General features: G+C 51.7%; 1 protein-coding gene across 1 annotated transcript in view; it reads right to left on the bottom strand.

Annotated features, from left to right (window-relative positions):
* The window catches only part of LOC121280840 (neurogenic locus notch homolog protein 1-like), a 100,436-nt gene that overhangs the window by 30,500 nt on the left and 57,818 nt on the right, over nucleotides 1-12,118 (bottom strand). The window contains exons 13-15 of the mRNA XM_041193116.1: nucleotides 9,445-9,637; nucleotides 9,107-9,252; nucleotides 5,065-5,178 (exon numbers count right to left, since the gene is read on the bottom strand). Of these exons, the coding sequence (XP_041049050.1) occupies nucleotides 5,065-5,178; nucleotides 9,107-9,252; nucleotides 9,445-9,637 (453 nt within the window). The remainder of the gene's footprint in view (nucleotides 1-5,064; nucleotides 5,179-9,106; nucleotides 9,253-9,444; nucleotides 9,638-12,118) is intronic.

Genomic DNA, 12,118 nt, shown 5'->3' on the forward strand with positions numbered 1-12,118 from the left:
ACTGGGATAGACAGAGATTTGGTCTCAGGAAATTAAGGCAAATGGGAAGCGGGCAGGAAAATGGAGTTGAAGCCCATGATCATTTGGAATGGTGGAGCAGGTTCAATGGGCCCAATGATCTACACCTACTCCTATTTCTTACGTTCTTGCTTTCACCTTTGAATAGCAGGAGAGAGAGAGGAGGTTCCACATAGACTGACCCTCACTGAGATACGGGTCCCACATAGACTGACCCTCACTGGGGTACGGGTCCCACACACACTGACTCTCACTGGGGTACGGGTCCCACACACACTGACTCTCACTGGGGTACGGGTCCCACACACACTGACTCTCACTGGGGTACGGGTCCCACACACACTGACTCTCACTGGGGTATGGGTCCCACACACACTGATTCTCACTGGGGTACGGGTCCCACACACACTGACTCTCACTGGGGTACGGGTCCCACACACACTGACTCTCACTGGGGTACGGGTCCCACACACACTAACTCTCACTGGGGTACGGGTCCCACACACACTGACACGCACTGGGGTACGGGTCCCACACACACTGACTATCACTGGGGTACGGGTCCCACACACACTGACTCTCACTGGGGTATGGGTCCCACACACACTGACTCTCACTGGGGTATGGGTCCCACACACACTGATTCTCACTGGGGTACGGGTCCCACACACACTGACTCTCACTGGGGTACGGGTCCCACACACACTGACTCTCACTGGGGTACGGGTCCCACACACACTAACTCTCACTGGGGTACGGGTCCCACACACACTGATTCTCACTGGGGTATGGGTCCCACACACACTGACTATCACTGGGGTACGGGTCCCACACACACTGACTCTCACTGGGGTATGGGTCCCACACACACTGACTCTCACTGGGGTACGGGTCCCACACACACTGACTCTCACTGGGGTACGGGTCCCACACACTGACTCTCACAGGGGTACGGGTTCCACATACACTGACTCTCACTGGCGTACGGGTCCCACACACACTGACTCTCACTGGGGTACGGGTCCCACACACACTGACTCTCACTGGGGTACGGGTCCCACACACACTGACTCTCACTGGGGTTCGGGTCCCACACACACTGATTCTCACTGGGGTACGGGTCCCACACACACTGACTCTCACTGGGGTACGGGTCCCACACACACTGACTCTCACTGGGATATGGGTCCCACATAGACTGACTCTCACTGGGGTACGGGTCCCACACACACTGACTCTCACTGGGGTATGGGTCCCACACACACTGACTCTCACTGGGGTATGGGTCCCACACACACTGACTCTCACTGGGGTATGGGTCCCACACACACTGACTCTCACTGGGGTACGGGTCCTACACACACTGACTCTCACTGGTGTACGGGTCCCACACACACTGACTCTCACTGGTGTATGGGTCCCACATAGTCTGCCTCTCACTGGGGTACGGGTCCCACACACACTGACTCTCACTGGGATACGTGTCCCACACACACTGACTCTCACTGGGGTATGGGTCCCACACACACTGTCTCTCACTGAGGTACAGGTTCCACACACACTGAACCCCATTGGGGTTGGGTCCCACACACACGGACTTTCACTGGGGTACGGGTCCCACACACAATGACTCTCACTGGGGTACGGGTCCCACACACACTGACTCTCACTGGGGTATGGGTCCCACACACACTGTCTCTCATTGGGGTACGTGTCGCAGACACACTGACTCTCACTGAGGTACAGGTTCCACACACACTGAACCCCATTGGGGTTGGGTCCCACACACACGGACTTTCACTGGGGTAGGGGTCCCAAACACACTGACTCTCACTGGGGTACGTGTACCATACATACTGACGCTCACTGGGGTACGGGTCCCAAACTCACTGACTCTCACTGGGGAACGTTTCCCACACAAACTGGCTCCCATTGGGGTAAGTGTCTCACACACGCTGGCTATCAGTGGGGTACGGTTCCCACACACTGAATCTCACTGGGGTACAGGTCCCACACACACTGACTCTCACTGGGGTATGGGTCCCACACACACTGACTCTCTCAATGCCTGGGCTGTCCAGCAGGGGTCCCTGGGCAGTGACGGGAGCCAAGTTCAGGAGGTTTTCTGCTGTAACTCACTCCAGCTGTTTAGCCCCCATTCCACTCGACAAGGGATGGTGGAACAGGTGTAATATGTCACAGTGGGGCAAGCTGCCTTTTTAAAAGGATTAAAAATTTGGAGGTGAACCGTTTCTTTTTGCTCTGTTCACGAATTTTAAAACAATGTTGTTTCTCGCTGTGTCCTGTGAGTGACTTTTCCCCTGTCCGACTCCATGGAAACCCTGCGCAGGGGAGAGGAAAGGTGACGCCACATCCAGCAATTGTTCCCGGCGTGGCAGCGATTCCAGGGAGCAGGAAGCTGGGAATCAGCGGCCTCTCATGATCTGAGCCCTCAGCCGGAAATCTGCCGTCTGTTTATCCCAGATTGGGCCTGGCACAAGTTTGCCTTCCCCTTCACTGCGAAGCCAGAAGGCAGATACAAACCTGCCCAGATACCACATGCCTGGGCAGGGCACGAGCAGCCAGGGGCTGGAGCTGGAGACACAGTCAGACCGACGAGTGACTGAGCAATTTCCAGATGGCAGGTCGGAGTTGTACCCCTCGGAACAGAGGTGGTGACGGGATGACCTCACAGAAGGTTCAAGATAACAAGGGGTTTTGATAAGGTCGCTGGAGAAGAGAAGTTCCCTCCAGCGAGTGGGTCACCAGCCAGAGAGCATCGACCTAAGAGGTCCAGCTGGAGGTTCAGGAGAGTTGTTTTCACTCAGAGCCGACAGGATCTGGAGTGCTCCACCTGAAAATGTGGTGGAAGCTGATTCCATAAATAATTTGGAAAGGGAGTCAGGAAGGTCCCCAAGGAGGTGGAGTCTGCAGGGTGAAGGGCAAAATTAGGGCAGTGTGGGAACAGCATGACTGCTCTTTCAAAGACCTGCCACAAGGGGTTGAATGGCCTCCTGTGCTGGAAGATTCCATGATTTTAGCGTGAAGGTATCAGCCATGACTCAGTGGTCGGTATTTCTGAATCAGGAGATTCTGGGGACAAGTCCTGCTCCAGAGGCTTCAGCACAAAATCCAGCCTGACACGCCCACTGCAGTACTGAGGGAGTGCTGCACTGTCAGAGGGTCAGTACTGAGGGAGTGCTGCACAGTCGGAGGGTCAGAACTGAGGGAGTGCCGCACTGTCGGAGGGTCAGTACTGAGGGAGTGCTGCACTGTCAGAGGGTCAGTACTGAGGGAGTGCCGCACTGTCGGAGGGTCAGTACTGAGGGAGTGCCGCACTGTCAGAGGGTCAGTACTGAGGGAGTGCTGCACTATCGAAGGGTCAGTACTGAGGGAGTGCCGCACTGTCAGAGGGTCAGTACCGAGGGAGTGCTGCACTGTCAGAGGGTCAGTACGGAGGGGGTGCTGCACTGTCAGAGGATCAATACTGAGGGAGTGCTGCACTGTCAGAGGATCAATACTGAGGGAGTGCTGCACTGTCAGAGGGTCAGTACCGAGGGAGTGCTGCACTGTCAGAGGGTCAGTACTGAGGGAGTGCTGCACTGTCAGAGGGTCAGTACTGAGGGAGTGCTGCACTGTCAGAGGGTCAGTATTGAGAGAATGCAGCACTGTTAGAGGGTCAGTACTGAGGGATTGCTGCACTGTCAGAGGGTCAGTACTGAGGCAGTGCTGCACTGTCGGAGGGTCAGTAGTGAGGGAGTGCAGCACTGTCAGAGGGTCAGTACTGAGAGAATGCCACACTGTTAGAGGGTCAGTACTGAGGGATTGCTGCACTGTCAGAGGGTCAGTACTGAGGAAGTGCCGCACTGTCAGAGGGTCAGTACCGAGGGAGTGCTGCACTGTCAGAGGGTCAGTACTGAGGGAGTGCCGCACTGTCAGAGGGTCAGTACTGAGGGAGTGCTGCACTGTCAGAGGGTCAGTACTGAGGGAGTGCTGCACTGTCAGAGGGTCAGTACTGAGGGAGTGCTGCACTGTCAGAGGGTCAGTATTGAGAGAATGCAGCACTGTTAGAGGGTCAGTACTGAGGAATTGCTGCACTGTCAGAGGGTCAGTACTGAGGGAGTGCTGCACTGTCAGAGGGTCAGTACCGAGGGAGTGCTGCACTGTTGGAGGGTCAGTACTGAGGGAGTGCTGCACTGTTGGAAGGTCAGTACTCAGGGAGTGCCGCACTGTTGGAGGGTCAGTACTGAGGTAGTGCTGCACTGTTGGAGGGTCAGTACTGGGGGAGTGCTGCACTGTTGGAGGATCAGTACTGAGGGAGTGCTGCACTGTCAGAGGGTCAGTACTGGGGGAGTGCTGCACTGTTGGAGGATCAGTACTGAGGGAGTGCTGCACTGTTGGAGGGTCAGTACTGAGGGAGTGCTGCACTGTTGGAGGGTCAGTACTGAGGGAGTGCTGCACTGTTGGAGGGTCAGTACTAGGGGAGTGCTGCACTGTCGGAGGGTCAGTACTGAGGGAGTGCTGCACTGTTGGAGGGTCAGTACTGAGGGAGTGCTGCACTGTTGGAGGGTCAGTACTGAGGGAGTGCTGCACTGTTGGAGGGTCAGTACTGGGGAGGACTGCACCATCTGCCCTCTCAAGTGGATATAAATGGCCGCAAGTGAAAAAGAGCAGGGGAATTCTCCCTGGTGTCTTTGCCAAAAATGATTCCTTAACCAATATTCCAAGAAACAAATTATCTGATCATTTATCTCACTGATGATTTTGGGATCTTGCTGTATACAAATTGGTTGCTGCGTTTCCTATGTTACCACAGTGACTAAAGTTCAAAGGTACTTCATTGGCCCGAAAGCACTTTGGCTACCCTGAGGAGGTGAAAGTTGCTATAGGAATGAAGATCTTTCTTCTTTTATTGTACAAAGCCTTTCAAGACTCCAGAACGTTCTATGGTATTTTTAGCTAATGAGGTTGCAGAATGGCTGCGGCATTTATTCACTGAGCCCTCAGGCACAGTGACCCCAGGAAGCCTGGCCTCAGCTCCATTACCTGTGTATGGTAAGACACAGTTACACTTGTATCCAGCCACATCGTCAATGCAGCTGCCGTGATTCAGGCAGGGGTTGGACGCACACTCATTGATGTTCGTCTGGCAGTTGGGTCCTGAAACAGAAACAAAGGCGTCAGTGGAAAAACTATACAGATTCCACCACACCCAAGGAGACTGTGAGAGAGAGGGAGGAAGAGAGAGAGAGGGAGAGAGAGTGATAGAGTGGGAGAGAGAGAGGGAGAGAAGGAGAGAGAGTGAGGGAAAGAGATAGAGACACAGAATGAGAGAGAGAAAGGAAAAGAGAGACAGATAGAGAGAGAGAGAAAGGGAAAGAAAGAGTGAGAGAGACAGAGAGAGAGACAGAGACAAACACACAGAGCCACAGATAGAGGGAGTGGAGGGAGAATAAGAGAGAGGAAAGACTAAGGAAGATAAAGAAGGAGAAAGAGACAGAGAGAGTGAGTGTGTCAGAGAAAGTGAGCCTGTGAGAGAAAAACAAGAAGAAAAAGCGAGGAGAGAATGTGACAGACACAGAGACAGAGAGTCACACACAGGCAGGGAGAGACACACACACAGGTAGAGAGAGTCTCACACACACACACAAAACACACACAGGTAGACAGAGTCTCACACACTCACACCACACAGGCAGAGAGAGTCTCACACACACACACAAATAGAGAGAGTCACACACACACACACACACACACACACAGGCAGAGAGAGTCACACGCACACACAAACAGAGAGAGTCACACACACACACACACACACACACACAGGCAGAGAGAGTCACACACACATGCACACAGGCAGAGAAAGTCACACACACACACACAGTCACACACACAGACAGAGAGAGTCACACACAGACAGACAGACAAAGTCACACACACATGCACACAGGCAGAGAAAGTCACACACACACACACACACAGTCACACACACACAGGTAGAGAAAGTCACACACAGACGGAGAGAGACACACACACAGGCAGAGTAAGTCACACACACACAGACAGAGAGAGTCACACACACACAGACAGAGTCACACACACACATACACAGGTCGAGAGAGTCACACACACAGGCAGAGAGACTCACACACGCATTCACACAGGCAGAGAAAGTCACAAACAGACACACAGGTAGAGAGAATCACACACACACACACAGGCAGAGAGTCTATCTCACACACACACACACACACACACACAGGTAGAGAGAATCACACACACACACACACACAGGTAGAGAGAGTCACACTCATACATACAGGCAGAGAGAGACTCTGACATACACACACACATGCACACACACACACACACACACACACACAGGTAGAGAGAGTCACACACACACACACAGTTAGAGAGAGTCACACTCATACACACAGGCAGAGAGAGACTCTGACACACACAAACACACACAGGTAGAGAGAGTCACACTCATACGTACAGGCAGAGAGAGACTCTGACATACATACACACACACACACACACACACACACACACACACACACACACACGTAGAGAGAGTCACACACACACAGGTAGAGAGAGTCACAATCATACACACAGGCAGAGAGAGACTCTGACACACACACACACACACACACACACACACACACACACACACACACACACACACACACACACACACACACATATGATGGAATCATCCCAGATTTGTACAATGTGCGGTAGAGGGCGGGTCAATGTATTGTCCCATTCCCGCCTCATTAATTATGTAGCCACAGGAAACATGCTGTCTCGCTGGTGGGCAGCCTCCCATTTACCCGCCACTCCATTACCTCGTTGCTTCTTCACGCAAACTGCAGCCATGCGCACACTTCTCAATGCCTGCAACCCAGGGCTGGTGGAGGCATGGCCCCAAAAGCCAGGAAGAGTGCAGCCCTCCCCGAATTCAATGTCACATCCCTGGGACACCTTCTGGACACCATGGAGCCCACCATGCTGTCCTCTACCCCTGCTCTGGCCACAGGAGGCCCATCAGTCTCAGCACTCCGGCTTGGGAGGCGATGACAGTGATGGTCAGCGCCAATGCTGCACACAGGAGGTTGGCATCCAGTGCAGATAGAGGATGAATGATCTCATACATGCTGCCAGGGTAAGGCAACCATCTCTCTCTAAACTCACACAAATCACACATTCACTGGCATCTCACTCACTGCCAGCTCAAGGGACATCACCACCCATTCTTACACACACACCCTCACATCTCCATCCGGCCTCATCTCCTCTGGAGGCTGCCTCCTCAGCCCTCACCATCTTGAGGCCACTTGCACAGATCAACATGTGCCCCATGCACACCCTGGGACACCCTCCTTCCCCATGCAGCCCTCATCCTGCAGCCTCTTCCCTTGCCTGAGGCCACTTCTCCCCCTTCACCAAGCAAGACCTCGCCCTGCAGCCATTGAAACCCCACCCACATACGGCTGATCTGGATGGTAGAGACCTGCCTGATAGCCTCCTCACCCCAAAAGTGATGTGGCACTGCCTGTGAAGCCTGGCGCTGATGGCTGCGAGTGCTGACTGAAGCAAGGTAGGCAAACAAACCTCAAAGTCCCGAGTGAAGTGCAGCTTGCCAGGTGAACATTGCTTATGTACAGTTGTGAATCACGTCGGTGTGATCGTGGGGGTGTGACCCCAGCGAGCATGCTAAAGTATTGATATTGGGTTCCCAATGTACGGCAGTGGGAAATGCAGCCCGCCATTGACGGGTGGAGATGACAATCACAAACTGGTTTCATGACGGCTTGAAACAGAGTTTTGATTTTTTCGCCATGTTGTTCCTCCCTGCCCACCGGTCATAGCCACACACACACACACACACACACACACCTACACACACTCACACACAGTCACACAAACATACAGACACATACACAGACACACACACGCATGCAAACACACAAACACACACACACACACACACACATAGTCTCTCTCACACACACAGTCACACACACCTATACATACATACAGACACACACAGATACAGACACATACACACACATGCAAACACACACACAGTCTCTCTCACACACACATGGTCACACACACACACACACACATAGGCACACACACACACTCACAGAAGTACACACACCCACAGACACACCCACACACAAACATACACAGTCACATGCACACACAGTCACGCGTGCACACACACACACACAAACACAGTCACGCGCACACACACAGTCATGCACACACACAAACATGTGCATGCACACACACATGCACATGCACACACAGTCATGCGCACACACACATATACACACGCCCAAAGAAACACACACACATCCACACACAGACACATACCCACAGAAACACACACACACACACACACACACACACACAGCCACATGCACAGACACACACAGAGTCACGCACATACATACACACACAGGCACACATACAGACACACACACACACAAAGAGTCGCGCACACACATATACAGAGACAGAGAGTCACACATGCACACAAACAGACACACACAAACACACAGAGAGTCACACCTACACACAAAACAGACACACAGATAGAGGGAGAGTCACACACACACACACACACACACACACACACACACACAAACACACACACAGACAGAAAGTCACACGCACAGAGGGTCTCACACGCACACAGATACACACAGGTTTGGAGAGTCACACACACACACACACAGTCTCTCTCACACATACACACAGAGTCACACACACACATACACACACACACACATGCAGTCACAGACAAATGTAAACACTCACACACTGACAAAGATTTCAACAAAGAGCTGTGATGCCCCACACAGTTGGACAGCATACAGCACTCACTGCACATACAGCACTCACTGCCTGGGCTCCCAATGCTGTGGAAAAGACTGAGTTCAGCCACAGGCTTGAGATACTGAACATAGTGACATGCAGCAGAGAAAGTCCTAGCCCTGATACCCACTGTACCCGGCTCCCACTCCACAACCCACCATCTGGGTAAAAATCACCCCCTCCTTACCGCGGAAACCTGGGCGACAGTCACACAGGTAGCCGTTGTTCATGTCCCGACATGTCCCCCCATTAACACAGGGATGAGAGTCACACTCGTTAACATTCAGGTCACAGTTTGTGCCGGTCCAACCAGGGCTGCACTCACAGTTGTACCTGTCGGAGAGAAGAACAGAGTCATAATTGTCCAGAGTACCCACTACACTGTCCCCATCAAACACTCCCAGGACAGGTACAGCACGGGGTTAGATACAGAGTAAAGCTCCCTCTCATTTCTCCCTCACTATACTCCTCTAATCAGCCCCTCCTCTCCCCTACATAGAAATCAAGCGATGGAGTGACACACACCCGTTGAGGTTGTCTTTACACTCTCCATGAATACAGGGGTTGCTGTTACACTCGTTCACTTCGGAGAAACACACCAAGTCGTGATAACCCTCAGGACAGACACACGTGAAGCTGTTGATGTCGTCTTTGCATGTCCCTCCATTGTGACAGGGATTTGATGCACACTCATCGATGTTAATGTTACACATGGGACCTGAAACAGACAGGCACAATATGATTTTAATCAGGATATTTGTGAGGAATTGAATATTAATAAAGATTGTCATGGTAATTTTGTGGATATTAATGTGGACAGTGTGTCAAAATATGAATAATAATAAGTACAGTGATGAAATGCAAATATTACTAAGGCCAATGGTGATTATGTGAATATTACTAAGGTTATAACAGTGAAACTCAGAATGATAACTTGAGTATCAAATATACATGAATATTAATGAAGATTTCATGGCACATTTTTGAATGTTAATAGGGGCATTCTGGCAAAATCACAAATATTAATAAGGCAATGTGGTGGCCAATAAATGAGTTAGGGCCTGGCCCCAGGGCCTCATCCAGTGACCCTTCATGGTGACATCGGAGCAGCTTTAAATGTGCTGCCTCCATAGTCGATAGCAACTCAGTAATGAGTTTCGAGCTCGGCACGTTGTTGAGCTCCTAATGCATCGTCATTGCCTCTCTGTTCACTTCTTTGGGCAGGAGTCTTCTCCCCACCCAATGGAAGCTTCAAAGAAAGGTCATATGGACCCGAAACATTAACTCTGTTTCTTTCTCCATAGATGCTGCCAGACCTGCTGAGCTTTTCCAGCATTTTCTGTTCATATTTCAGATTTCCAGCAGCCGCAGTATTTTTCTTTTATTTTAGCCACTTGACACCTACTGATTGGACCAACAAATACTAAGAGGCACTCAGGCAATGTACCAACCAGCTAAGTGTTTAGCACATGTACCCCAGTAAGAGTCAGTGTGTGTGGGACCCGTACCCCAGTGAGAGTCAGTGTGTGTGGGACCCGTACCCCAGTGAGAGTCAGTGTGTGTGGGACCCGTACGCCAGTGAGAGTCAGTGTGTGTGGGACCCGTACGCCAGTGAGAGTCAGTGCCCTAAGAGGCGAGATGGGAAATTGGAGAGGAAGAGAGATTATTTTGGCTGTTGAGTCACATCATCAGTCAGTCAGTTCTGTAACCTCTCAGCTCTTCAAATTAAACTTCAAAAGCTTGCTGTGTGATGTGTTCAGAAACGAGTTCCTTCTGCATTAATTCCACCCCCCCCCCCACCATCCCAGAAACAAAAAAAACAACAGGGCCGCAGCCTCGATTTTCTCAGGTTACACGATTGTTTTTCGCTCCACCTGCCCCAGATCTTTGAAAGCAGCAGCTCGATCCTGTAACCCAAGATGCCAGATGGGCTGTCATAATGGGCCTTTTATCTGGGAGCCTACCTCCCTTCTTGGAGGCAGCTGTACCCGTTCCTGAGGCCCAGTTGGGCCATAAGCGGCCTGCGATTCAGGTGCAGTGCGGTGAGGAGGAGAGACTCCCTGAATCTCTCCACACAGAGAGAGAGAGGGAGAGAGAGAGGGAGAGAGGGAGCAGTCAGGCTAGGGAAAGGAACACGATACCCCTGAGAATTGGTACGGCCCTGTCTGACTGCTGACAGTCGGCCCTTTCACTCAGGCTCCATTTACCTGTTCCCATTGACTGGGCTCAGGCAGAGGCACTGTTGCTCTGGCAACGCAAGCTCCACTTTTGCGCTGTGCCTTTTGGCCTGCTAAGATTATAACTTTTAACGGGGTTGAAATACAATTTGAATAGGATGAGAGTGCAGGGATTTGGGGCCTTTAAGACTGAAACATGTCCCCCCCACTACCCTGGTATTTGGCCATCATAGTCAAACTGACCCAGAGAGAAGCAGCTTTTTATCCCCACCCTCACCATGGGATTGGGGACTCCAAATCAAAATGAGGACGGGGGGGTGGATGGGGGTGAGAGGAGAGAGGGCATGAGGAGAAGGTGGAAGGGGAGAGTGGAGCAGGGAGGCGAGGGATAACAAGAGGGGAGGAAGGGCAATAGGGGAAGGGGCGGGAGAATGAGATACAGGGGAATTAAGATTGAGCGGGAAGGCAGGACAAGAGGAGGAGGAGGAGGGATCAGGGCCTTAGGAGTAAGGGGAGATCTCCCATGCGGACAGAGGGAGGCTGGGCAGCGAGCGTGAGCTGGTTAGGTCTGTCAAGAGCGGGAACAGAAAGAAAAGAAAATCTCTTTTAACAAAAGTGTAAGTTTTCCCTGGATTAACTTTCACAAGAAGCTGATGAAAGTCACATGTTAAAGTCTCAGAGCAGACAGGAAACCCGAGCTTGAATCGATTCGAGCCGGATGAGGAGGTGGATGAGGCAGGGTGGGTGGGAATCTTTCAGGGCTGGTGTGGCTGGGGAGGAACATTATCAACAACTTGCATTTATATAGCGCCTTTAACGTTATGAAACGTTCCAAGGTGCTTCACAGGAGCATTATAAAACAAAGTGTGACATTGAGTCACCTAAGGAGACATTAGGACATATTTCATCATGTGGTCGGGGTCTAGATGGGGGTTTTGGGGATTGCCTGTTCTGCCAAAATATGCTGCTCGAGTCTGTAGTTTCTCAAAACCCTGACTCTTTATTTCCAGCGGGTATTTATA

Source organism: Carcharodon carcharias, chromosome 8 (genome assembly GCF_017639515.1).
Source record: "Carcharodon carcharias isolate sCarCar2 chromosome 8, sCarCar2.pri, whole genome shotgun sequence".
Classification (NCBI taxonomy): domain Eukaryota; kingdom Metazoa; phylum Chordata; class Chondrichthyes; order Lamniformes; family Lamnidae; genus Carcharodon; species Carcharodon carcharias.